The 27,570-nt window shown below is 41.1% G+C and overlaps 2 protein-coding genes across 16 annotated transcripts in view; one reads left to right on the top strand and one right to left on the bottom strand.

Moving 5' to 3' along the window:
• PPFIBP2 (PPFIA binding protein 2) overlaps positions 1 to 17,672 on the top strand; it is a 91,828-nt gene extending 74,156 nt beyond the window's left edge. For 13 of the 15 annotated variants that reach the window (XM_041423238.1, XM_041423243.1, XM_041423233.1 and 10 more), the window contains 19 exons: positions 801 to 862; positions 1,379 to 1,454; positions 2,165 to 2,262; positions 2,442 to 2,506; positions 3,125 to 3,193; positions 3,571 to 3,631; positions 6,834 to 6,978; positions 8,370 to 8,402; positions 8,962 to 9,100; positions 9,737 to 9,865; positions 11,097 to 11,247; positions 11,411 to 11,522; positions 12,009 to 12,097; positions 12,819 to 12,941; positions 13,551 to 13,676; positions 14,529 to 14,717; positions 15,103 to 15,273; positions 16,795 to 16,860; positions 17,543 to 17,672. In XM_041423238.1, coding sequence (XP_041279172.1) covers positions 801 to 862; positions 1,379 to 1,454; positions 2,165 to 2,262; positions 2,442 to 2,506; positions 3,125 to 3,193; positions 3,571 to 3,631; positions 6,834 to 6,978; positions 8,370 to 8,402; positions 8,962 to 9,100; positions 9,737 to 9,865; positions 11,097 to 11,247; positions 11,411 to 11,522; positions 12,009 to 12,097; positions 12,819 to 12,941; positions 13,551 to 13,676; positions 14,529 to 14,717; positions 15,103 to 15,273; positions 16,795 to 16,860; positions 17,543 to 17,614 — 1,976 coding nt within the window. In that variant the 3' untranslated portion in view covers positions 17,615 to 17,672. Of the gene's footprint in view, positions 1 to 800; positions 863 to 1,378; positions 1,455 to 2,164; positions 2,263 to 2,441; positions 2,507 to 3,124; positions 3,194 to 3,570; positions 3,632 to 6,833; positions 6,979 to 8,369; positions 8,403 to 8,961; positions 9,101 to 9,736; positions 9,866 to 11,096; positions 11,248 to 11,410; positions 11,523 to 12,008; positions 12,098 to 12,818; positions 12,942 to 13,550; positions 13,677 to 14,528; positions 14,718 to 15,102; positions 15,274 to 16,708; positions 16,861 to 17,542 lie in introns of all 15 variants that reach the window. The other 2 variants (XR_005954034.1, XM_041423234.1) reach the window with 2 other exon arrangements.
• A 1,939-nt stretch (positions 17,673 to 19,611) lies between these two features.
• On the bottom strand, positions 19,612 to 26,192 carry LOC121345923 (NADH-cytochrome b5 reductase 2). Its single transcript, XM_041423247.1, has 9 exons — positions 26,070 to 26,192; positions 25,776 to 25,922; positions 25,062 to 25,134; positions 23,903 to 24,009; positions 22,775 to 22,904; positions 21,993 to 22,076; positions 21,398 to 21,483; positions 20,719 to 20,818; positions 19,612 to 19,788 (listed from the first exon to the last, which is right to left on the bottom strand). Exons 1-9 carry the CDS (start codon positions 26,082 to 26,084, stop codon positions 19,616 to 19,618), a joined length of 915 nt encoding a protein of 304 aa, XP_041279181.1. The 5' UTR covers positions 26,085 to 26,192; the 3' UTR covers positions 19,612 to 19,615.
• Between the last annotated feature and the right edge of the window lie 1,378 nt (positions 26,193 to 27,570).

Below are 27,570 nucleotides of genomic sequence, written 5' to 3'. Positions count from 1 at the left end.
TGCCATATCTGTTTTCATGGTTTTTTGGGAACAGTTGTGTCTGGTTTAGTGTCAAAGCATGAATAGCTTTGTGGTAGTTACAGCACAGGAGCTCTTTCAGGTTCTGTCTCCATCACACTTGGTTTACTCAGGAAGGTTTGCTGGCACTGTTGTGTAGAGAAAAATGAGAAATTTGGTTCAGCAAAGTTAGGATGTGATTAACAGCCTCATCAGTTTCAGAGAGGATGTTTTAATTGACTTCATTTTAACATTACTGGATAACTTCTATCACTAAATTGTGTGTGAGGAAATTCTCCATTGGCTTGTGATGCAGATTTTAACCAAGTTGCCCATACTGAAACATTTAAGTAAATAACATTTTGCAGAATTTCCTTCTATCGAACCAGTTTTTGTTAGTTTTCACTCCCAAGTTCATGGATGTACTTTAGCTACTTCTCTAATGGAATATATTTTCAATCCTACTTTAAATTATTTCCTTAAGTATGTAACAGCAAACACACTCTCATCTTTTGCAAAATGAGCTTCAGCCTTTCTTTTCTTTTCCACTGCTTGACTTTCATAGTTTAAAATAGTGTTATGTAGTCTTTTGTAAGCAAAACCAGGATGTTTGTGTTGTGCAGTACTTTTTATAGTTCAGCTTCTGAAAAAATCTACACTAAATGTAGTTTAGTAGTGCACTGGCCACGCCACTGACATGGTTTTGGTTATTAGCAAGAACATAGGGAAAGTATCAAAAAATATCTATTTGCAGTAAACAGAGCAAGTCTTATTTCTCTTACAACATTTTAAAACATTTTCAGACCAAGAAGTTCAGCGGTTGAAGATAGGAATGGAGACATTATTGGCTGCAAATGAAGAAAAGGTGAGAAAATAATCCTTTTTCTTCATGTTAAGAATGAAATGATGGGTTTGAATTCCTGAAATGTTCCAAATAACACGCTTTCTGTAAGGACTAAATGAGAAAGGGGTTCATTCTTCAGGAGACTGTCATTTTTGAGACAACAAATCAAGCTGTGGCATTTTCCTGGATGGTGGCACACCCATATATGATCATATAGACAATAATATGCATCCCTAAAAACTTCCTTTAGCAAGTGGGGAATCCAGACAGGGAAACATTAGTTCTGGAGAATATTAATGTGGCTCATAACGTTTATTTCTTAAGAAAGCCCTAATGTCAAACTCCTCTGGTTTCCCTACATCTAAAAATTCACATTATCCAGCAAATACTGTGTACAAAGGCAAATAACATTCCTTACAAGGCATGTGAAGGACTGAGCCTGTTTTCATTGAAATCACAGAGATGTAGTACAGTGTTCCTGCAGTTAAAAAAGGAAGGATTTAAAACGTAATTTAATTTATTTAATGTTTTCCACAGGACCGTCGGATAGAGGAGCTGACACTACTGCTAAGCCAGTACAGGAGGGTCAAGGACATAATGATTGTAGCTCATGGTAAAATAGCTTGTGAATAATTTCCTGCTTTTGTTTTTTAGTTTATGTGGTGTTTCCTGTGACCATTATGACCTGTGACCACCAGCCATATTTCACAGCATAAAATGCTCCTAGAGAGGGAGAACATTTCCCTCCCACTGAGGAAAACCCTGACAGCTGACAAGACAAGTTTTGTTTGGAAGGAACAACTCAAAATGCACATTGCTTTGGTGCACACAGTTCTGTGTATTCAACTTCAAAATCTGGGGGGAGGAAGAATAATCTGTGTCCCATTTCTCATTTGCAGTGTAGGAAGTGGAGTGGGTTTTAGGACAATCTCATTTTAAGTTGCCACCATAATTTTCAGCACTGAATTGAACCTGGGAAACTTGGCCTTCTGAGAGGACAGTTTTGTTCCATGCACACCACCACATTAACAAGCAATAACAATATCTTTAGGCCTTGCATGGCAGAATGGAAACTTGTATTTAACACACAAAAATATGGGATGAGAGTGAGTGTATTTAACACAAAAAAATAGGGAATGAGAGTGAATGTATTTAACACACAAAATAGAGAATGAGAGTAAATGTCTCTCTGAATGTTCATTAAGTAAATAAATAAAAAGAAAAGGAACAAGCCGTGTTGCTCTGGATTGTTGAGCTGATACTGCAGAAAGAAAACTTTGCCTGTTTCTCCCCCTTTCTAATTCTTCTCTGTAATTCTTTCAGGCTCTCCTGTCTCTGGTGGCAGCGAAGAGGAAGTTGAGGCAACTTTAAGGAAGTGGAGCCTTCTGAATAACTCTCAAGGAGAATTACTGAAAACAGAGGTACAGATGTTCTGCAAGCAGGTTCTGCTGTATAGATGATTTTTTGCTGTTGGTTTCTCTGTACTGACGAGGGTGAGGGTTCAGCCCTGGCTGAATTTTTGCATTTCTTGGTACGGGCACAGTAGATTTCAGCAGAAGACACCAGAGCTACAGGCTTGAAACTCTTGTATCTTCCCCAGGCCTCTGCAGGAGAGTTGTCACCAGTTGTGCTCCCTCCAGTGCCACACAAAGCCGTGGAAATCAGGCAAGACCTTTCTGTCTCCTGTGCTGCTAAACTGTATTATTTATTGTATTTATAGACTGTTTCCCTGTTGGCATCTTCTTTTGACTGTTCTTGGCTTTGCTGCAGTTTGGGGCACTTGTGAAAGCTGTGCTTGTCGTGGAGGTTTGCAATGCTTAGATGCTAAGGTTTAAAGTATAGGAATAAATCAGCATTTTTATATATAATATATCTTTCTATAATATATATATTTATAATATAAATATTTTTATATTATAAATATATAATATAAAAATATATATTATATTAGGTTTGCAATGCTTAGGTGTTTAAGGCTTAAATTATAGGAATAAATCAGCATTTTAATATAACATACATTATATATTTATATAATTTATACTATAATATAAATATATTTAGATTGTATTATAAATTTATAATATAGAATTATATTTTATACATATATATTATTATTTTATAATTATATTTCATATATTTTATATATGTTATATAAAATATATAGTCTATATTCTATTATATTACTTTATGCTATATATATTTGTATTTATATTATATAACATGTAAATATATATTTATGTTTCTATATCATATATTTATATATAAATTTATTTCTGTTTAAAGTGGAAGCATTCCAGTATCCTCAAGCAATTTAATTTCTCAGCAGGAAGAATCTTTGGAAGTCACAAATAGGTGAGAATGCGTAAAACATCATCGAAATGTAAAACAATTTCCCTTTCTAAAATCCCTAAATGTTGCACAGAGTTACTGCTGTGCTTGTTAAGAGTTTCTAAAATCATCTAGAGGAGCAAGGCTACAGCTGCCCACTGGGCCTGGCTGCATTGCACTGCTGCTCAGAGGATGCCTTGTTGCTCTTTCTGCCTTCATCTACTGCTGTTCTCAATGCCATGATTTTCAGACTGAAAACACAATAAAATAAACAAATATCTTAATTCTGAGCTACGTTTTATGCAGACATTATGTGATTTATGCAGCTGCTGTGCATGAGACAGTGGTGATATGCAAACAAACCACGTTGTATTAACTGCAGCTTTTTCCCATTTTTTAAGGGTTCCACAGAAAAAAAAGTCAAGTAGTTTAGAAGACTTGCAGAGCGAATCCTTGGAAAAGGTTGGTTTATTTGTAATCACAGCTTCTGGTGTTTAATGTCTCAACTAAAAGACAAAGATCAAGCATAAATATTATTTTTGTTACGCATACAGTAACTTTAACCACCACTAACTCTGTATGTGGGGAAAGAGCCCTAAAACAGCTCAGGTTCTTTTTTCCCCCCCATTTCCAAGCTGGTTGACACACCCGTGTAGACACACCTTCAAATTCAGTTTTTGCCCTGAGAGAAACAAAAATATTTAAGGGAACTACAAGAAATAGTGAGGAGTCATGTTGTTAAACTGCAGTATTATTTTGTTTATAAGGGTTTTTTTTTTAAATATATTTTACTTCCAGGTCACCAAAAATATTAAGGCAGCTAATCCTGAAAGTAGCTAAATCTTGGGACTGGGTATTTCCACATAGGATTCGTTTTTGGGTGTATGGATGTAGCAGTTTTTTATATTACTTTATATTATTCAGTTTTCCCTGAGCTTTCTGAAATGTTGGCAGCGATGCTGCCTTAGTTAAAGCAGCTGGACCACTTCAAGGGCTTTAATTCCACTCCAGAATAAAACTTCACAATTTGTAAAGTCTTGTTACATTGTGGTCCACAGTCTTGTTTTGTCGTTATGTATACTGATGTTTTTCTAGATTTCTGTAACTCTGCTTTGTGAGACTTGTTGTTTTCTGTACCCAAATTAGGCTTGATACCAGGTGACCTAGACCCAGTAATGCCTTTGAAACCAGATACCAGTCATATGATTGCTCCAGTTCTTAAATTTTTAAATTTTTTTCTTACATATTTTCATATTTTGCTGGAGAGGATAGTGACCAAGTAGAATGAAATTTGTGACATTTGTGCTGCATTGGTTTGATTGTACTCACACACATGACAAATCAGAACTAACATTTCATTCCATGGAGAACTGCTAAAGGTTTTCTTGTCATAAATTTTAGTTATTTTCTTGTCTTAATCCAAAAATCTGAATTTGTCTCTGTGATATGCTGTGATAAGGCTGGACCTACACATTTAGGCTGGAGTTATTCTGCCTTGCTCAAAGCTCAAATTCCCACTGCTTCCAGCAATAATAGTAATAAAATAATAAACCACATCGGTGTCCCTGACCTAACTGTGGTGGAATTTTTATCATTTGGTTTCTGTCAGAGCTCTTTATGGTTTCAGCTGGATCCATACAGCATTGTGTGTATTATTTTATGTCAGTTGTTTTCATATTGGTCTGTTAAACAGCTGTTGGGTTCCCAACTCAAAGCAACTCTAAAAAGACCACCCAGAAACCTGAAAACAGCAAAATTCCTTTGATCGCAACAGAACTTAAACAGGAATTTTGCAGAGTGGGGAATGAACAAACACAATTAGTATTAAATAATAGATTGAAAAGAAATTAAGAGGTAACAGTCCTTGTAGTATATTGTCCATACATTAAGCACGATCTCTATAGCAATAAGACTACATTTGGTGTTCCATGTATGTATGTTAATACTAACATTTGTCTGTTGCTTTTTTCCACAAAACTTTGCAATTGCCCTCCCTGAAACTCCATAGTATGTAGATGGAAAACCAGCACAGCCTGTTGTAGAACAAGAGGTATATTAACTGCAACCTTCCCTAACAATTCTCTGGTGTGGTGTGGTGTGCTGTGATGGTATGGCTGGTTTGCATTTTATATTCCTTTTCTCTTCAAAATGTTTGCATAGTTTCACTGCTGACAAACAACGCAGGGGGTAAATATTTGAGAGGGAAATGTTCTGGTTTTTTACTTTTTATCTAGAAGCTTGTTACATGAAGCTGAGGTCAGTCACTCTCAGAATACACACTGCTGATGTAAGACACAATTTCTCTACTCTTACAATAATTTTGGTACAAGTTGGGATCTACTGCCATTGCCAAAAAGGAGCAGGGGTGGAGGACCTGAGCAATCTGGCCTGCAGTTGTGGTATCCAAAGAATCCTCTAGGCCTTGGAGTAAGAACAGATAAAGCAGTAGTTATCTCATAGCATTTTTAATGTATCATCCTGTCACAGACAGTGTTTTGAAAAAATTTTGTTGGAACGGGGTTACTGAAGAGGAGCACACTGTACTTTCCTTTGTACTAAATATAGTTTGCATATTTCCAGTGCAAAGTTTTCCTATGAAACGTCCATTCTGATAGTGAAATGTTTACCAGTGGGGGTTTACTCCAAAACACCTATTGGATGTACACCTCTCCCCCTAATAATTCAATGGCAGCTGGAATGTCAAGTTCACTGCTTGTCTCAAAAAGCATCCCTGTCCTGCAGCCTTCACCCAGAGTGTTGGCTTATCCATCTTTTCCTCTAGATTCAGTGCTGAAGAAATCCCAACAATCCATTTCCAAAACTGTAGGCCAAAGTACCTCTGTGAAACACATGCTTTGCCTGGAAAAGGAACTTATTAGGCTCAGAAGTATCAGAATTATGGGAACATTTCATCTGCCCTTGTAAAAGGAGCAAGGTGCCCAAGTAGATGTCACTTGAATGCAAGGAAAATTAGGTTCTGTGATAGAACTGGCAGTTATATTTAGCTGTAATTCTTAAAAAAAAAAAAAAAAAAAAAAAAAAATCACATGTGCAATTCTGTCTCTGCAAAGAGATTTTTGTCCTTACAAAAGTTAAATCAAAAGTTAAATTTCTGTACCCTAACTTTGGTTTTGATTCTTTTACTGTTATTAAACGGTGGTAGGAAATATGTTTGTGGGAATTTGAGGTGTACAAATACTTTTAGATTGAATTCCAGCAAGATACAATTGTGAGGCAGAAACAAAGAAAGTCTGGTGGGGAAAAAAATGATCTGAGAAGTAACTAAACACATTTTTGGTGCTATCAAAGTTGACCTTGGAAAGATCAATTAAATAGTGACAGGGTCATGGAGTAAAGGGAGATGGCTATAAAAATTATTATGGCAAAAGCAGGTAATATTTCACATTAATATTTTAAAGCAATGCAGAGTGGATGAAGTGGGAGGGGCAGATGAGGGAAGGCAAGGCTTTGTTTTAGCTGGGGAGCTGTCAGCTGATGGATGGGTTTAAACTGAGTTGTCTGTAAGCAGGAACGTGCAGGGAGTGGAGTCATTTTGAACCATGCTTTTTTCTCAGCTTTAAGAACATTGTGTACCAGATTGCAGACGCTGTGAGCAATCTGAATTGTGTATTTATTTTATCTTTCCCTCTTTTAAAAACAACAGAGTAAGCCAGTGGGGAAAGGCAGCAAGTACCAAACGCTGCCAGGAAAGCTGCCCCGAGCCCTGCAGAACGGAGAGCAGGGGATGTACAGCTCCCCAGAGGGATGTGGCACCAGTGACAACGATGACAACGGCGTCCCTGGCCTGAGTATGTACCTGTGCCTCTGCCAGGGGGAAAATCCAGACTGTTTGAGGGGCTGGGACATAGCATGGGATGGAATCTGCTGTGCCAGAACCATGCACTGTGATGTTCACGTGGTTCATTTAGGGAATGTCCTACTAATTATTGCTTTTATTTTTTTTTTTTTTAACAAATACCAGAAACATTCACGTATTTTTTCCCAAATATTCCCAAAATTTCCCATATTCTGCTCGTGGCAGAATGAGGGATGAGTTTAATTTTGACGGTTTTTTTTCTGTTGCACCTGACAATGCCATTAGAAACTTCACAGTACAACCATCAAAAACATGAACATTTTGGGTAAAAATCCCTCTATCAGCACTGCTGGTTGCTTAGCTGTGGAGGACCCACTAGTGAAAATTTAATTTACTGCATGCAGAAAAGCATCCATGGATTTTGAAACTACAAACATATTTCCATTCCACAGCCACAGCCCTGTGGAATCCTGAATTAATTTCTTTTCAGTGGCACCTTAAGCACAGATTTGTAGACAAAAAGGAGTTAAGAGTGATGCACAGGGCCAAGTATTTTTTTAGGACTGAAGGGCTTGGGAGCTCAGGCACAAGAGTTACCCTTGTGATTCTGAAGTCTTCCTGCACTTAAAAAGTTACAGTGGGTTTTGGTTTTTGTTTTTTGGTGGGGTTTTTTGGTTTTGGGTTTTTTTGGGTTTTTTTTTTTTGCTGTAGTTCTTTTTCTTTGGTGAGGATTGGTTAATTTTAAAGCCTCATGGTCCCTAAAGCTGCTAGCACATTGCAGTTTCAAGGTTGCAATAGGTTGTGGCTGTTTAGGGGTTTTGAAAGAGCTTTTTTTTCTGTGATGGCAACTTTGCAGGCAAAGCATGAGCCATGCTGAAGTGTCTTTAACTGCAGGATTATCCAAGGGTGGGTGAGCTTGAAAAGGAAAATTATCTTTTTTCTAGAAACAAGCAATGGCTTCTTAAATACAGAGAATTTTTTCTGCAGGTAGTTTTGTTTCTTGCACGTGCAATGAATTCATTCCACCTCCAATTCTGTATTTCAGAGCAGTTTGATGCAATCTTAGCCACTGCTTCATTTCAGATAATCTGCAGGCTTCATAGAGCTCTCTAGTCTTTCCTTAAAGAGCTGAAACTTTCCAAGAATAATTAGGAAAGCTCAAACAGATCCATTTCCATCCTTACCTCTTTAAGATGATCTGTACAGAGTTCTTGGGGCTTGTGCATATTCACTGCCACGTCGAGCATAACTGCTTCTTTTACTTTTTGTTCCTGCTTTTAATGCTTAGCTTAACTACTTTGCCCTTCTGTAACTTTATTTTGCTGGTGTTTTGTATCTTCTTTGCTTCTCCATCTGGCTTTCTGCTTCTTGGGATGACTGAAGATCGCGGCAGGAGTGTCAGTGCACCCGTGTTAGGTACTGTATCCACACAAGATGCAACTTGAACACTCAGTTTGCTGCTTACTTTGGTTTTTTTCCTTTCCCTCTCCCTTTCCCTATGAAATACTAATCCCAGCTGGGCCCTCTAGACTGAACTCCTTACGTGCAGTACTGAAATGAAGTAATAGCTCCTGCTGTGTGGCATTCACATGGGGTTTCTTTTTGTGACAGTTATTCCTGGTTTCATTCTGTTTTCACTGAATTTAGAAAAATTCCCACTGATTTTGATGGAGTTGAGGTATTAAGAGCAGGCAAGAAGACCTGAAATTAATTCAAATAACGTAGTTCAATAGAAAAGACTGAAATAACAGAATTATTTTACCCAATGTTTTATTATTTTCTTTTTTTTTTTTTTTTATCAAATGTCCAGCTGTTTTTTCACCTTCTGAGCATGTTTGGTTATTTTAAATAAAATAATAATTTTGTAGGTATCTGTACTTTTGTATCATGTCCTGCATTTAAACATCAGCCTCCCAGACAACAACTCTATCAGTAATGAGTATAAAATGTGACTATAATACTGTTCTTAACCCAGGAGAAACAGAGAACATGGATGGCTCAGTGGTCTCAGATGACCTTTCACCTCTCTCTTCGGGAACGGATTCAGGTCCACAATCTCCCTGGGCTCCAGAAAACAGAAAGAATCCAAAAGGGATCAAGAAAATCTGGGGGAAGTAAGGTCATTTTTGTTTTTATTCACTGTCAAAGCATTTCAGCTGAGAATGAATTCCCAGAAAAATCTACAGTTATCCATAGCAAGAATAACCTAAAATTTGGGGAGAGAAAGCAGTTCTGGGATTGCACAGGTGTGTCCATATCTACACAGGGGGGTGGAAAAAATGTTGGGAGTGTTCACAGCATCATGCTGGTGAAAGAAATAAGGCACTGCTGTCATCTTAATGCTATTAATTTAGCATGCCAGCAGTTTCATTAGCCATGAAAAATTAAATTGTAGCAATTTGCTCATTACGAAAGACACCAGGTAAAAAAAAAAAAAAGGGAAAACAGAAGGAACAGAAAGCAGGGCACAGTTGCACTGTGTCCACTTGATCTGCTTCAGCAACAGCAGCCATTTCCAAGTCTGGATTATTAATTGGATCAAAGTGTTACAGCTGCTCTGCAGAGCTCCTTTATTTTCCCCCAGAGTTAGGGCCAGACCGAATTTCCTAGAACCCCTTCAGCTGCCTCCGGAATTTGGCATTTGCGGTTTCCAGGGAGATGCACAGTTAGTTGTCACTGTAGTTTCCATGCAGAACAAACATCCTCTGTCAGCAGCTAACAGTCCTGTCGTGGCACTCTTGTCTTGCAAGAATACGAAGAACTCAGTCAGGTAACTTCCCTGCAGACGACCTGGGCCTGGCAGAGTTTCGCAGGGGAGGTCTCCGGGCTACAGCTGGACCTCGCTTATCCCGATCCAAGGACACCAAAGGCCAGAAGAGGTAAGAGCTTGTTACGTTTGCCCAATTATCCAATCACAAATAAAAGGCCAAACAAAATTGAATGTAACAATAATTTTAATGAAATTTAAATGAAATAGTTTAAACTATATAAAATTGAATACATTCAATAAATGGGCAGTATAATATGGTTATAATAAAATATAGTCTGGTTCGGGTAATGACGCATAAGCAAAATTACCGCGGGGTACGGAGTGCGAGGGCCTTGGGACCCCTGCCACCTCACGTACCAGCTTGCCAAGCCCAAAATTCCCCCCTTTATACTGTCTATTATCAGCATCCCCTCCTATTTTCGATTTATTACACTGGTGTCTCCACCCTCATCTTCATCTTCACCGCGCATGCGCCACCATCTTTTAGGGGTCGCACCTCTCTTTGGGGGTCGTCCAGATGAAGGCCGCTCCTCTTCCTCAGGTGTCCTTTATTTCACCTTTGGGTTACACATGCACACCAAGCTAATATCATATATGCCAAAACCAAAATTGTATAAGCCAATATAATAAATCTTGTAAATTAACATATTTCTGATTTCCACCCAAGTTTTCCCTCTTTCAGTTAATTTTAGCAAGCTTTATCTGACTCCCTCTCCTGCCTCGAACATCTGCAGAAGATAAAGGGGGGGCAGACCCTTCCCCTCCGCTTTCCTAGCTTTTTACGTTTTTAACCATTTTGTTATCTCCAAATATTGATTACTGTATCCATATTGATTACTGTTTCAATTTTATCAGCACGAATCACACCTATTTATCACAAGCTCCTCCCCCTGGCACAGCCTGGTGCTCTTGTGCCCAGCAGCCCAACCATCCTCTTGGGGACTTTGGTCCACATGGAGTTCCACAAGAGCTGGAACGAATTTCCCTGGCGGCAAAATCATCCCCTGCCTGCTCTCCTCCAGCTGCAAGTTGCAGCTGCTGGGTGGAGTGTCACAAATTTCACCTTGTTAAAGAACAAGGATAATAATTACCTCCTCATCTGCATAACGATGAGGATTCAGCAATTCCCTTTTCCCTCTTTTCCAACAGAAGACGGGGAATTCTTATCTGCCCTGCAGCTTTTCACAGGTTGTGGCTGGGCCGCCAAATTCCCAGGACACCCCAGAACTCAGCACCCTGACAGATCTGCTGCTGTGCTGCCTCTGGCACACCGTGAGCTTTCCAATAGGGGCATTCCTTCTTTCCTTTAAGATTTTCCCAATGTTTCTTGTACTTTTCAGCGACCACAATGCCCCCTTTGCTCAGTGGAGCACTGAAAGAGTTTGTAACTGGCTGGAGGACTTTGGCCTGGGCCAGTACGTGATTTTTGCCCGGCAGTGGGTGACATCAGGCCACACGCTGTTAACTGCCACACCTCAGGACATGGAAAAGGTAATCACTGCTTCTCTCTTCCTGCTGGTTCTGTCCCACCAGGCCCCTCCTAACCATTTGCTCTACCTTTCTGAAATCCACAGTATCAATTTTCATAGTTACCTCACATGAGGAAAGGAGCCAGAGGCAGGGCAAACTTTTTGTTAATGTTTTTTTATTGCAGGAAATGGGAATAAAGCATCCACTGCACAGGAAGAAATTGGTTTTGGCCATTAAAGCTATAAATGCAAAACAAGATGAGAAGTCTGCACAACTTGATCATATCTGGGTGACACGTAAGTGTTTGGACTCTCCCGGAGTTGGTTGGGAAGGAATTTCTCCCACCTCTATGAGAGGGCAGCCTGATTCATGTCCAAGCACTTATCAGACATTTTTTTAAAGCACTAAGTTTCCCCGTAGAAGAATTGAGGATTTTTGTGCTGTTCTTGACATCCAAACGTACAGCTTGTGGTATGCTCTCCCATGGGGAGCTCTGTCAGACAGCAGGAAATCAAATGGGTGGGCTCAGTCTGGGAAGAGCTCCATGCTGCACGAGATGTGCTCCAGCACAAGTTGTATGCCAAATATCACAGGGCTGCTGTGGGCACAGCTGGTTGGTGGGAATTGCTTTCAGGCTGCTGGCAAGAGGCTGTCCTCAGGAGAGGGGAACAGGTAGAATGAGCCACCTGAATGCCTCAAAGGAAGCCAGGCCAGGCAAGAGGGGAGAAGGGCTTCATTCTCACCGATCTGGATTTGGTTCCCCATTGCTCTCATGTCTGCAGGGTGGCTGGATGACATTGGCTTGCCTCAGTACAAAGACCAGTTCCATGAATCCAGAGTAGATGGGAGGATGTTGCAGTACTTAACTGTGGTAAGTACAGTGCTTTTTCCTCAGTTTTACCAATTTTAACTTCTGAATAAGCAAACACTTTTAAAATTTTGCTTTGAATGTGAGCAGTTAAAGAATTTTTGCAAGACAGAAATAGTGCCAGTAATAATTCCTTTGTGCTGCCCAGTGTATGGAGTTTGTTCCTAAGGTCCATAAAATAAGTCACATGTTAGGGCTAACTTCTGCAAAGTCCTTCTTTCAATATCATGTAGCACACCACAATTAAAAGTAAAACGACTTGTTTTACCTGTAACCTCTGGAGCTTGTTGTTCTTCGCACCAAGCTAACAACAATATTCAGCAAAGTAACAGCAGAAAATCCAGTGATTTGTACAGCTCTGACCACATCCACAGCACACCATGAACACACAGCCACTGTTTTCTTCCTATTCTTCTGCCCAAGTCTGGCTAATTAAGGCCTGGATTTGTCTTAACAGGCTACACTCCTGCCTTCATTTTTTAGGCAGGTCTTGCTATGATGCAATGTTAAAAAAAAACCCAACAAACCAACAGCAGAACCCCACCCAAACTTCCACCCTAATAAAACCCAAACCCTCTTTAAAGTATAAACTTTCATCTTTCCTAAACCACAGTTACTGTAGTGTTATATAAAACTACACAGCAAATTTAAACTTTTTCTTCTTGGGGAGAATATCTGTTTTGCTGTGCGTTCTGTGCCACCTCAAAGTCTCTCTATTTCACAGAACGACCTTCTCTTCCTGAAAGTCACCAGTCAGCTGCATCACCTGAGTATTAAATGTGCCATTCATGTGCTGCACGTCAACGGCTTCAATCCCCACTGTCTGCGCAGGAGGCCAGTTGAGGAGGTAAAAGAATGTTGAAATAAGTTACTTTCAGCAAGTACAAATTACCTGGTCCCAGCCAAAGGGGATAGAAAGTGTACTGTGATACAACAGAATCATTGCTTCTAGGGACTTACACCTAAGCAGCAGTTACATCACTTTTTAGTTGAATCTCATGCATTTCTCTTCAGAAGTTACTTGCATAGTGGAAAAAAAAAGTTAATTCATCTTCCAAGAGAATAATTTGGAGTGATTTTTCTTCACCTGACCTAATTTCTAAAATCTGTACAGTTTTACCTGATCAGCATTTTTTTCTTAGAATGTTTAATGCTAAGAAATACTGTCAATAACCCTGTTGTCAAACCATTCCCTTTTTATCCCTGCAATCTGTAATCTCTGCTGTTGTACTTCCTGATGCAACACATGGGGTTTCATCAGTACTAGACTGGGTCTGCCATCTCATCATAGACTGCTTGAAAGGGGCCTTGAAGAGAAGCAATCCCTCAGTCAGGGAAGGCTGGAGGAAGCCCTTGGAGGAAGAGGAGGGAGGCTGTTTTTATCTGAGCTGAGATACGAGCTGTGCACACTCAGTGCAGGCTGTGGTGTCATCACCTTTTGTGGTCTCTCCAACAGAACAATGTCTCTCCTTCCGACGTGGTGCAGTGGTCCAACCACAGGGTGATGGAATGGCTCAGATCAGTGGATCTGGCAGAATACGCACCCAACCTTCGAGGCAGCGGAGTGCACGGGGGCCTGATCGTAAGAATTTACCATTTCACTCTTGAAAATTGACAGGCTGTAATGTGAACCATCTTTTGTCTGATGTTCATCCAGCAGAAAGAAACAAACACGTCTGCAATGTGACAGCGTGATCAGGCCTTCTAAGGAGCCTCTTTGTCTGATCCACGTGTCTTCATTTTACAAAGGAAAGCCAAAATAAAAAAGGAACAGCTAAAACACTTTCTGTAATCAAAGCTGAGCTCTGCACGAGTGTATGACAGCAGCACAGAAAAGGAAACCTCAGCTGTGCAGTGCAAAAGTTGCTTTTTGATAAGGAATCACTGAGTGTTTCTTTGAGTGATGTACCAGAACTCTGAGCCACACTAAATAACCGCCCTGAAACCACAGCAGTCAGGAATGACATTTTTTTAATTCAAAACATTCAGAACTATTTGCAGCTCAGTAATGTCAGGGTTCTGAAATACCATGATTCTAATCCTGTAGAATTTTTGCAAAAATACAATTGTAGAAATCATACACAGATTAAGTTTTTACCCTGAGCAGAGAAGAAAATTCTGAAAGGAAACTTGTTCAACCCAAACAAATGCATGGTTTGATGATAAATATAAACACATATTGATGGATTTGATGATAAATATAAACATATATTGATGAGTTTGATGATGAATATAAACACATATTTGCCTGATCACTCTCAGCATTTTTTCTTGGCTCCTTTCAGGTATTTCCCATTTAAACCCCAGTATCATGAATGAGCTATAAAAGGTCTAATGTGAACAGGTACTTAGTGAGAAATCCTCTGCTAAGCACTGTAATAGTTTATTATTGCAAATATTTATATAAAAAATAAACATCCTGCCCTTTTCCCAGATTCTGGAACCTCGTTTCAACGGCGACACGTTGGCCATGCTGCTGAACATCCCACCCCAAAAGACCCTCCTGCGCCGCCACCTCACCACCAATTTTAACGTGTTAATTGGGCCAGAGGCACAACAAGAAAAAAGAGAAACCATGGAGTCAGCAGCATACACACCTCTGACCACCACTGCCAAAGTTCGGGTAGGTGCTGCTGTCAAAAAGGAGATGTCAGTGTCAGACTTCTCTGCTCTGAATTATGAAGAAAGTAAGGAACAAAGGTGGGTAGGGAGAGGTGAATTACAGGAGTGCTACATTTCCCTTAATTCTATATACCAGACCTTTTACTATGTATCTGTTTCAATCAGGTCCTGAAAACAACCAAACAATCTGTTCTGCTTTTCCTTAGAAGGAGCATCATGTAAACACATTTGACATCCGCTGTAACTCCAGTGTGAGAACAAGTGTAGTTCGTTCAGAATCTACGTTCTTGAATGACCAGGGTATAGCAGTAATTGAAAAAGGGGAAGATTTTGAATGTTTACAGAACAACTTTACTCAAACTACTTGTGTTGACTCCTTATTTTAGCCAAAGAAACTTGGATTTTCGCATTTTGGAAACTTAAGGAAAAAGAAGTTTGACGAATCAACAGACTACATTTGTCCTATGGATACAAGCCCTGCTGCTACGAATGGTACTTCCAAAAACTACAGTGGCTACAAAGGACTTAGTCCTTTCACTGACAGGGAACTGGATCAGGTGGGACAGACAGAGTGATGCCATGCTCATCTCATCCTCTCCATGCATTCCAAAGCTTGCAAATAACCAAATGTTCCCCTATAACAAACTCTTGCTACATCCGCATGAACTCACAGAGAAAAGTATTGGCTGTGGACACTGGAAAGGGTTCCAGACTAAGAATGTTGGGGTTTTTTTAATCAACATCATAATAAACTCATCCATCCTCGAGCCCTTTTTCAGGACTATGACACCTTTACACTCTGAAGATTGAGGTATTTTGTCAGTCAAGGGTGTGGTTGCAGGAAACATAAGACTTTTGTACTTCCAGCTTTCATAATTTTAGTATGGCACACTATTTTTTTTTCATTATCTTTATGGGTGGTTTTTAATGTAATAAATTCATTTGGACAAACTTGTACAAAGCTATCGAGTTATATTAAAGTACAACTGGATTGTATTTTTTAATGAGCAGTAATCAGATTCCAACTGAATTTTTTTTCATGGTGTACAGTGGGGAGTAGTTCTGCCTAGATAATACATGTGAAGAAAATGCATCAGCAATTAACAAATTATTAATAAACCAATCGTTAATTCACTTTTGCAATGTAGTAGTGAACTTGTGAATGAAACTGTCTAGACAGCATACAAAGAAATTGTGATAAAACCATCAAATTTTATTTCAACTTTGCTGTTGTGTAAAGGGATGTAAAACCCTGAAAAACGGAGCGCTCCTGGAGCCTTGTGTGAACTTCAGCAACACACAAGAGCCACACAGAGGCAGCTGGAGTAAACTGGCCTTTCTCCACTGACATAAAAACAGTTTAAGCCTGATAAGAGAATGGTCACAACATTGAAAAGACTAACTGTGAAGGTAATTTTTTCATTTGCATGGTTCAGTGCATCTAACATCTCATTTGTGTTCACTGGCTAACCATGGCCTTCTTCAATGTACTGCTGCTAAATAGGGAGAAACCCTGACTGTGAGTGTGGATGTCCACTTGCTCAGCTCAGAGTTGTGAGAGAAGAGCCAAGAAGTTGTTGTTTGAGCCAAGAACTTGCACTGTGCAGTTGTTCCAGCATGACAGAGAGACTGGATTTTTCTCTAGGAGCATGGTCTGTCTATTAAGCATGACACCTGAGCATGTGGTCCACACAGGAAATCACAATGCCCTAGAACTGGTGACATTTCTGTGTAAAAAGAGGTCAGATTTCTTGCCTGTGAAAGCTTACCAGAAATGAGTAGTGTCAGACCATTCAGAAAATATTACTTCTCCTTGATAATATCAGTTAAGCTTTTTTATCTTTCTGTGAATTAGAGGCCAAGTTTCATGGAATCAATCTCTCTTAATCAGGATCCACTCTTCCTATCATTAAATGCATTTTCACATACCTTGTACCACGGAGGCATTTTTGTAAAGGAGCTTTTCGACTTACCCCAGCTTCATTTGTCCAGGCACAGATCCCTCCCAAAGCTGCATGTAGAGTGAATAAAATTGCACATGCTGTCTGATTTGAACTAGTTGCTGACTGCTTTTACAGATGGAACACTCAGAAGGCACAGTAATGCAAATAGGGGCACTTTCCCAAGGCATAACCCACCTCACGGTAAGTACTCATTCCTCTCTTGTTCCGGTCACCCATGTGCTCTCCTAAAACTCTCTGAAAGTTGGTCATTGCTAGTGGTAATGAAGAGTAAGTGGGTCCCTGTTCTTGTGAAGTATCTCATTACAGCCTATTGGAACATTCAGCCAAAAACATAACAAAAAAAAAAAAAAAAAAAAAAAAAAAAAAAAAAAAAGCCCTGTTTTTAAATTGCTGTAGAAATTCAGCTTCATTTAGGCCTAAGTTTTCATGAACTCTGATGTCTCTTCGACAAAATGACTGATATTCATCTCCTTAAATGAAAGCAATTCTTCAAAGATTTTGCAGGTAACCACCACCTCAGTCACAGCAGCTAAGAATGAGGTACAGACTTTTGGAAATTTACATGAGCTACAACTCTGTGCAAGACAAAACACCTCGCTCTTGCTTCTTCATTCCACAAAGCCAATGTATTAAATAATAAAAATAAGTGACTGGAAGACATAATGAAGAATTATGAAGTACAGTTGAGTTGCATGCCAGACACAAAATCTCTAAAAATTTCCCCAAGCAAAAAAGTTTACTTAAAGCTGTATTGAAGAAATTCCCTTTGTGTGTGGCTCCCACCCCTTGTGTTGTGAGCTGGGTCTGTGGGAGCACAGGCCTCTCACCAAACACCTCAGCCCTTCCCATCTTGCTCTTTCAGACACTGCTGAGCCAGGATGAAATGCTGAATGACAGCAGGTTTTTAACACCGACCTTTGAAGACTGGAGATGATGCTTCAGCAGGACCAAGATCACTGCTTGCACCTCAGGCCTGCAGGAGTGGCCAGGAGCAGCTGGATGCCGTGGAGCAGGAAAGCTTTACCTCTTTTCTGCCACTGCCACCTCCCACGTAGCATGTCCTACCGTCAGTGTAGCCACACCTAACAGGTAACTCTCCTCTGTGCTGTTTGCCCATGTCATGTAATAGGAAACAGGAGTTGGGAGAGGAGTGGGACTCATACCAAGAGTCTGGAAAGCCAAGACTGGCAATGCTTTGTCCATTTATTCAGATGACTTTTACATGCTATGTTGATGTACTGTTATGTGAAAGACCTTTTGTAATTTTTTATTTTTATAATTAACTTGTAGTGCAGGAATCATTACTACATAATGGTACCATGGGGGCTAATCAGAGCTACCTGGAAATCAGCTGGTGAGAGCAGCAGTAATGGCTCACTCACCACTTCTGTGGTCCTGCCAGACTAGTCCCCAGAAATTATTTCAATCTTTCCTCCCTTTCACTGGCACCTGTCCTGCCCTCTCTTTATCCAAGTCAGTGCACTGTAGGATGGGAAGAATGGAACACAGTACTGTCCATCCAGCCCTTGCTTTTATTAGGATGACAAGCTGCCATGTTCACAAATCTTTACCTAAGGCAAAAACAACTGCAGCAGGAAATTGTAACTCTGAGACTACCAGGGAAGTTCCAGAATGAAAACAAAGATTTATTTCTTTAAAACACCTGACAAAATAAATCTGTTACTGCTGTACTGGGCTACACAGGATTGCATCAGAGGGAAATATGGCCTCTCACTTTTTGAGGGGCTGAGGGTGAAGTTGTCACCTTTACAGCACCAATTATTTGTGGCATTTGTTTACATGTACATTTCCTGTGTTAATGAGCTATTAACAAGCTCTCTTAGTAAACAGATAAATGCCAGAAAAAAAAAATCTCCTGAACTGTAAAGAAAAGTACTTTGTACAGGGCTGGTTTGCATGACTCTCTCCTTGCTGGCTGCAGGTGTTGCTTTAGATTCCAATATAGCCTGAGGGCAGGTCACTGCCAGCCACAACCCTCCCAAAGAAAGAGGAAAGCTCCAGGGCTGGCCACAGGATGCAGCAAGGGCTCTTTGAGAACTACCTGGGGTGCTTTTTACAGATGATCTACCCTGATCCTCACTTCATCAGTCTCTCATGACAGACCTTGCACTGTATAAGGTGTAAGAAGATAAGCACGTGATTTGAGTGGTAAAATCAAGACAAGTTCTTTTCAATCAGTGCAAACTGAAAAAAAGGTAAATTCAGAAGAGTGAGAAATCAGTTGATGCATCAGCAAACTACTGATGTTTAATAAAAGGTATTAAATGTACCAGTGTGGCAATGCAGTCAGTGCTAGCTCAGGTAGCACAGACATTTGAAATACCTTGTCAGGTCGATTAGCCAACAGACTTATTACAGCACTGCAAATGGGATTGGCTGCTCCAGCTGCCCTGGGATATTCCAAACACAATCTTTCCTGTTTTCTTTCAATGCTGTATTTACAATCCAGTGTGTTGTTGTGCTAACTTGGCTGTGAATAGTCAATCCATAAAACAGTTGAGTCTTTTAAATATACGTAGCAAGAAATCCTAATTAGCATAACACTGGTATAAATGCTTATTTTTTGACTGTTATGAATAAATTCTGAATGTTCCTCTCTCTTTTATTGCCTGTGGAATGATTTAACACAAATCCATGTGGATGGCCATTCATCTTTATTTTTTTCCCCTCAGAATTAATTAGTATAAAAATACTAATTGCAGAGGTAAGACTAAGTAACTCCCACAAAATTTAAGACAATTTCTCAACTTCTTAGTATTAAAACACACAAGGTAATTATGAAGTTATAAATCAGAGAAATTACATCAAGATGTTAAAAAACACACACACATACAATTGCTGCACAGTTGCACATCAACTGTTCCTGTAGAAAAATACGCAGTACTTCCAAAAAAGGTATCAGGTGACATCAGTGTCAGTAAGCAAATGTACTGCTCTTGGGATAGCCAAGCTTGTCCAGGTTGGGCTGACAGGCAAACTGAATCATTGGTGGTGGCCCACACATGAGAATGAGGGTCTCGCTGCCAGGAGGAGGCAGGTGGGCTTTCAGCATGTCTGCAGTGACAAAGCCAGAGCTGTACTTCCAGTCTGCAACAAAGAAATGAATTCAATTACTTTGAATCTCTGTACAAGCTGAAACCTTTTTAAACCTCATTAAGTAGCAGAAGAATCAAGTTGTGGCACCATCACTGCAAGCCAGGAGAGGGTTAAATGTCTCACTCAGCTCAAACCTAGTGATCCCCTTCCAAAGGGACAACAAGCATGTAGATAACAAGGATTTGGTTGATAAGACATGGAGGTCTTAAAACAATAAATTATAAAACTTAAAAGAAATGAGCAGATAGGAATAAAAAGGAAGAGTGAATCAGCTTTTCCAATGAAGAGGAGTCACCCAGTGGCAGGGAGGGGTATTGAGACCTGTACTTTTTGTTTTTTGAGATGGAGTGGTGAGGTGACATAGTTTGGTGTCAACAAAAGCTCTGCCATGTCATTTAGTGATAAGAGAAAACAAATTAAAAGAGGAAAGAAATGCTGAATTATTTCAAGCAGTAGTATTATTGAATGCATCTGCCTCTTGAAGTGAGCCAAGAAGGAAAATGATGCTCAATCCATACACACACAGCTCTGTTTCACCAGAATCTAACCTGGAGCTGCTGCAAAACAAAGATGTGCACGTACTATTTACAGGTGTTAAACAATTTAATCAACAACATGCTAACATAACCTGATTTGGGAGATAGCCCAAAACAGAGCTGAACTTTTGATGGAACTCCCAAAAACTGGAATACATGAAAAGATGCATTAGATAACACATGTGACCCAAATTTAATTATGAGCTCCCAATTTTTAAGGCCCAACTGGCTTAGATCCCTTTTTAAAACAGGGTGTGAGGAGTAAGGTTTGTTTCTGAGGAGTTTCAAAGTGTAAGACAAGAACACTTGGCATTACTCTGCTGTCCCCTTGAGCAAGAGTGAAGCTCTGACAGGGATAAGCAAAGGCATTTCCACGGGTCCTTACCTTTTGGAGGTCTGTCCAGGGTGTACCACAGCACAAACTGCTCAGGGTGCCTCTTGGCAATGTCTTCTAGCTCAGTTCTCAGCAGTATATCATTTTCTGTCTGCAAAATGAGAGTGCTGGTTAGCTCCAAACCATCCCAGGAGCCCTTTGATGGGAGCTCACCTGCCATCCACAACAAATGCAATGATAAAAATTATGCAAATCAAGAAAGTAATTAGTATTTTGCCCCTTCCATGATAGCTATTATCATGACAGGCTTCTGTAAACAACAACAAACTGTGAGACTTAGCAGTCACCTAAACACAGTCCTAAAGATGGCATTGGAATTGGAATAACTTTTTAATCCAGGCTAAAATCACAATGAGCTGGATTTGTCCCTGATCCTGGCAAATTTGGCCCTGGCAAATGTCCCTGGACCAGCATGGTGAAGGTTAGCTCTACAAACAGATTAATGGAAACAATTCCTGTTTCCTTGAAATCAGTGAAGGACTAAGATGAGCAAAGGGATCAGGATCTGGCTGAAGTATTTACTCCCTAATGTAGGAATTCAGTGAAACCACGAGGAGACAGCTAAGTGTGAAAGAGTGTGAAACATGGGCCATCAGTTTAAAAAGCTCAGAAACCAGCAAAACCAAGTGGGCTATTAAAGAAGAACAAACAGATGGGTCAGAATACTCACCTGATTAGCAAAAAGGAGGTAACATTTTGTGGAGTCCTTAGGATCATTTGTGATCTGACGGATCAGCTGCAACATAGGAGTTATTCCTGTTAAAAACCAAAAGGGTTAAAGTGGTTATTTCTTTCCATGGCTACAGTTTCACTATTAATGCTGCTTCCCTTCAGTCTTCAACAGGATCTCAGTCTGCACAGGGCTACACACCTCTGGATTTCTAATCCACATGGTGTGCAGAGATTGGAGGTTTCCATTATGACAAACAGCTCCAAAACAAACCTACAATTCTTGTATGCAGGGCTTTTCTCTTCGGGATTCTCCATCACATAATTTTACCCCTCAAGACATGTTCTTAAAATACTTTTTGTCACCGATGAAGTGAGTTCTCTGAGGTCATAAGGTAAATTAGGATTCAAACCCTCAGGCTGCCACTCCCCAGGACTGAGCTCAAACCACTGGAATTGCTTCAGTGTTGCCACCATGAAAAGAAATCAATGAAAAGAAATGCAGGTGTACATACTCTGCTACTAAAGTACAATGACAGTCCTCACATATATCCGTGGAACATTTTCATTCTCTTAGACACCCCACACACCCTTACCTGTTCCTCCAGCTATCATCCCAAGGTGCTTTGCAAACTTTTTCTCTGCTTCAGACTTCTTATTAGGCTTGATAAGAAAGGTACCTAGAAGAAATATTCCAAACAAACATGGACACAAATTTCATGGGAATAAATTACCACAGGTGATCAAGTAATAAAAAAAATTTTCTGGAAATCCCTCCCTTCTGCTGTGATAGAATCATCAGGAGAGAGGTCAGCATCCAGAGAAGTGCTGAGCACTCTGAGGTGAGACTTAAGTGCACAGTTCCTCTCTGGCAAGATCAGTGCAAAGTCTTTCACTTGTATCCTACAAGAGGATTACTTCTCTGAGCTTATTTCCTCACAGTCAACTCAGACCTGGTGTTATGATGAAATGGAGCTGGCTCTCAGTCAATAACAGCACTGAGATTCTCAGAGGACATTTTAAGCAACAATCTCACTTGCTTAAGAAGCATCTGGAGCATCTCCCTCCATATGTATAGCTGAGCTATTTTATTTCCAGCGCAGATTTCTCAGTCATATAATGCAATAGCAATTTTTTTCAGTGTTATAGTCCCAGGAGTGAGACACTCATCAGTTACTCCATACACAAAGTACCCTTTCCCATCATATCAACTCTGACAGGCTCATGGTCAAGTCTAGGAAAGGTGGTTTTTCCTCTTTTCCACTTAAAGAAAAAAAAAAAAAAAAGAAGATTCTCTATAGGTGTCAAGTTTTATAAAACACCTCTGAAAATAACCAATACTTCCCTTTTGATCTCCCACCTTTGTGTGTCACAGTACCTGCCCCCTTATAGACCAGGAGTCCATTGGGCCCTCTGAAATCAATGGTGTCTCCAATCTTCATGTTATCTAGATACTGGGACATCTTCCCACCTTCTGGAAACTTGGGGTTCACATTTTTGTAGTAGACCTGTAAGAACAATCATTTGCATATTATCAACCACTAACTTTCCTGCAGACAGTATCTGTAGAACACAATTGTGCAGGTCTGAAATTCAACACCTGAGAAAGAAATCCAGGCAATTCTTTGCTCTCAGTTATCTCTTGAGCCTTGCAACAGGAAACAGCCAAAATAAGTGAAATGTGCTATTGGGCACACATCCCTCTGCTCCCTGCACACAGCCAGGATAACAGGGATGGGTGGCAGGAAGATTATGTACTGCTGCCCTCATTTCACTATTGCCCTATGTCACCCCATTTTTGTAGCTGTTCCTTCTGAAAAGAGCATTGCTGCATCTTTTCCTTCTAAACCTTTCCTCCTCAGCCACAGAACAGCTTTTTCAGCTTCCAAAGCACATAAGAAGCATTACACAGCTCATAACAATTCACCACCCTTGTAACATGAAGAACAGAACATGCAAAAAATAATTTTTAAAAAGCGTGGATTTTTGCCTTTTTGGATTTTAAGGACAAACTCTATCATAGAAAAGGATTAGGAAATCCAGAAGTCCTGGGATCAGATAATCCTGCATCTCCTAGCTTAAAGGATTTCCCTTGTGTGACTTGTTTTCTGCTTAGAGCTGTTTGCATTAAGCATTAGCAACAGCTCAGGCATCTAGAGGGAGAGAGATCAGTATCCATGCACTGTTAAGTAAAAGATATTAGGGAAATTCCTAAAGTATTGCCAGGGAGATGATTCTCTCCTCCCTCTACTCTTCCTCTGCCATCCCTCAGTGCCACACAGCAGACACACAGGATACAACTTACTATTCAAGGGCAATGAGTTGTTTGCCATGCAGTCACCCTATTTGAAAAATATGAGATTAGATGAAAATGAAATTTAATGAAATTTGAACGAAAGACAATGAAATTTGATGACTAAATCAAAACAAACTATTTCACTAAAATGAAGTGCCTGCCCTCCTTCCAGTTAGCAACTTATCTCTATTAAAGGAAACCAAAATTTACCTTTATAATTAAATCAACATAACCTTTTGTCTCATCACTGGAAACTGGGGTATAGGCTCGAACCACCAGATTCCCATCAATTTTTGCAGAAAGGTAAACATGTTGGCCTGGGGAGAGAGAGTTACAATCTGATTATCATTTTCATCCCTGGAGGACAAGAGAGAAAGGCAGGCATTGTAACCTGCTACACGTGCAATGCCAGAGAAAATCCTTGCCATATAAATGCTCCATGAAACATTCCCTTTCTTCTCCTTTTTCAGCACAGAGCAGGAATCCTCCAGGAAGCAATATAGTTTCAGAATCTTATTCCTAAATTCTTAAGAATGAACCTGGATAAACACATGCACTGCAGGGCACATCTCAGCTGGTTTACCGATTGCCTAGTTAATTCCATTACTCTGTCCCATACAAGCCAGAAGAAAGTTTGGAGAAAAACAGGCAGCATGCAAGGACATGCTCACAGATGGAATGGGATGACCCTGACACCTGCCATACAGCACAGGGAGCTGCCAAACAGTGCAGAACAAACAGTGCCACATCTGCAGATCAGAGAGAGACTTTCCCCTGCACACCGATTTTCACTGATTCAAGGTCCAAGGTTCAGTACTATCAGTGTTCCAGGGCACAGGAAAGAAGGCCAATCCTAGGCTGAAATTCGTGCAGCTCCAGATAAAGTTGCATGGAAACGTGTGTAATTCAAAGGTAAGTGCATGCACAGGAAAGGCTCTGAATATTTCAGCATCTTCCCAGGCAGCAGAGTTGTCCCCTTTCTCCTTTACAAGTGTGACTGTATTTGCCAAAACCGTGAGGGCAATTGCCAATAGACTGAGGGGACCATATGGAAGTAGAAGGCAAATAAGAAACATGAAAAAGCTTTGACAGATACCATTCTTGCCTATATCCTGACTGGTGACAAATTCCATCAGGCTCAGTTCAGTTTCACTGCTCCATTTCTAACCTACACCACACAACTGGACAAAGCACTCACAAAAGATCAGAAATACCACCTTCTGGGAAACCTGGTATATAAACATTTTTCTCTGAGACAGGAGCATTCAGATGCAGCTTTCAACCCCTTGCTTTGCTGAGCCTTAAATTCAGTCACGAGTCCAAGAACTGTGAGAAACCAGAAATACATGTAATTGTTTACAGAACTTACCCACAGGTAATCCTAAAATATGATTCGTTGAGGGTAGCCCGAACCTGAATTTCTTAGTATCGTGACTGATTTCCTAAAAAACCAAAGTTAGAATGAGGTCAGCATCACCACTACAGTTGAATTTCGAACTCTACTCAACACAATATGCTTCAGCAAGCCTGCTCTTTGTTAGCATGCAAGCCAAATGCTGGGAAAGGACACAAAAACTGCTTTGAAAAACAAAGTTGAAATAACCAGGAATTTCAGAAGCAGTCTTCTGCTCTTTACATCCACAAGGAGTGACTTTTGCCTGCCTGCACAATCCCTACAGCATCTCTGCACAGATAAAACCAGGAAACCCTGTGCCCAAGGCCAGCGAGCACATCGCATGCTTGCGGCCAAAGATCAGGCAACACGGCCGTGCAGAAGCTCGGCTGCCGGGCTTGCTTCTCATGGGGCACCCAGGACAGGAATGCAGGGAGGAACTCAGCCGGCACTTCAACATGCAAAGCATCGGGAAACAACAGCTCGCACTGTGCCACAAACGCTTTTACACACCCCGCTCTACCCTGGGAGCACCACAGCGCGGCTGCGGGGGCACGGCCATTCTGGAGGGCTCCGTGCCCTGCTCTGGGGATTCGATCCCTGGGGTAGCTCACGGCCAAGAGCCTGCCAGGCCAGCGCACCTATTGCCCTCGGAGCCCCGATGCCCCATATCCCCAGAGCCCCGGGCACCTCCTTGTCCAGCAGCCGCAGCGGGTACTTGGCCTGCGGGTCCTGCAGGGTGACGGGGCTGCTCGGCCTCCGCGCCGTCCCTCGGAGCAGCAGCAGCAGCAGCGCGGACGCCGCCACCACGGCCACGGCGATGGCCACAGGCGCTCCCTGGGAGGAGAAGAAGGGCAGGCGGTGAGAGCACGGCGGCAGTGAGGGCACGGCCCGCCTCAGCCTCAGCCCCAGCCCCAGTCCCAGTCCCAGTTCCAGCCGCAGCCGCAGCCGCAGCTGCAGCCCCAGCCCCAGCCCGGCCCTCACCGCAAACGTCTCCATGGCGGCCTCGCCCGCAGCTCCCGCCGCACCGGGCCCGCTCAGCCCCGGCCGCGCAGATCCCGCCTGATCCTTCCTCGAGTTCCTCCTCGCGGTTCCGCCTCCTGACCCTTCCTCGGGCTCCGCCTCCCCGTTGCTCCTCCCGGCGCCGCCTGGGGCAGGGCGGCGCTGGGCCCGGGCGGTACAGGGAGCTCAACTACGCCCTCAGGGCGGGTGGGTTAGGCTGCCCCGGGAGCCGGATTCCTGGTTTCCCAGGATGGATTGGGTTGGGAAAGACCTCTGAGATCACTGAGGTCAAACTGTGACCGGACACCACCGTGTCAGCCAGCCCGTGGCACTAGTGCCGTGTCCGGCCTTTCCTTAAACACCTCCGGCGACAGTGACCCCGCGGGCAGCCCCTTCCAACGCTAAACAATTCTTTCTGCGAAGAAATAGAAAAGGAGGCAAACAAAGTTGAACTGGTCAGTTCAGATGAAGAAATAGCAGTATTTTTGTGCACCCAAGGCATGGCATTAAATTGATTCTTAAATGAGAAATAAACCTGCCCTCGTGCTGCTTCTGGAAAAGTGCAAGTGAAACAAAGCCAGGGTAAAAGAAAACAGGGAAGATCCAATGGGAATGGGGTTGTCGTGTCCTTTACCGTTCCAGAGCTAACCAGAACAACCTACGGTCACAGAGCCACGCCTAAAAACTAAAATAGAATCACATTACATGAACCCCGTTGAAAGTAATTTTTTTTTAATTTTTGTTTCTAATTGTGTTTGGTTGGGTTTTTTTAATCAAGATTTTATTTGCATCAGAAAACAGCTCACATTGTTGCTAAAAGGTACTGGCACATTACAAGAGACTAAAAAGTTGCCACAAACAAAAGCAAAACTAGGCTTTCTGTAAAATCATACTAGGTGAAACACAAAAAGCTAACAACAGAGCAAGCCAAGGAAAAAGTTAGTGCCATAACAATCAAATCAAAAGCAGACATTTTAAGATAGAATTTAAGACAGGAATTTTCATAAAAGATACCAATTTATCACTGTATTCAATATCATCACAGCTGATAGCATCTGTAGTTCTCTCTACATACTTTTTCCTTTTCTGAACACATCCTCTTGAAATCCTTAAATTAATAATAAAAATAATTAATAATTAAATTAATAAACAGATAAAAGTCACTGTGTTCCTGTTAAGCAAAACAGAATAGCAGCCACGAGATATTACACATCTGCTCCCAGCATAAACTGATACAGTCAGCCAATGGCAACTTCCACCATAACCAAACATTAATAGGCTTCTATGATAAAAATTTACAAAGGATATTTTCCCTCCATTTCTCTCTGACGAACTCTTCAGAGAGCTTGGCAAAGATAGAACACACATACTCTATCAATAATGCAACACAGCTCTTAATCTGAATCACTGAATCTCAATTTGCCCATAATCTTAATTTGCCCATAATCAATTTGTTAAGTATTTTCATAGCTTCACAAAAAAC

The sequence above is a fragment of the Onychostruthus taczanowskii genome, unplaced genomic scaffold (genome assembly GCF_017590055.1).
Source record: "Onychostruthus taczanowskii isolate IOZ18803 unplaced genomic scaffold, ASM1759005v1 scaffold76, whole genome shotgun sequence".
Lineage (NCBI taxonomy): Eukaryota > Metazoa > Chordata > Aves > Passeriformes > Passeridae > Onychostruthus > Onychostruthus taczanowskii.
The sequence above is the reverse complement of the archived record's forward strand: the minus strand, read 5'-3'. Positions and strand labels throughout refer to the sequence as shown.

Excerpts from the sequence above, each read along its gene's own strand:
- LOC121345923 (XM_041423247.1), bottom strand. Across the intron at positions 20,819-21,397 it reads ACCTCCTTTTTGCTAATCAG|ACAGAAAATGATATACTGCT; the intron begins GTGAGTATTCTG and ends CTCATTTTGCAG. Across the intron at positions 19,789-20,718 it reads CCTGGACAGACCTCCAAAAG|ACTGGAAGTACAGCTCTGGC; the intron begins GTAAGGACCCGT and ends TCTTTGTTGCAG.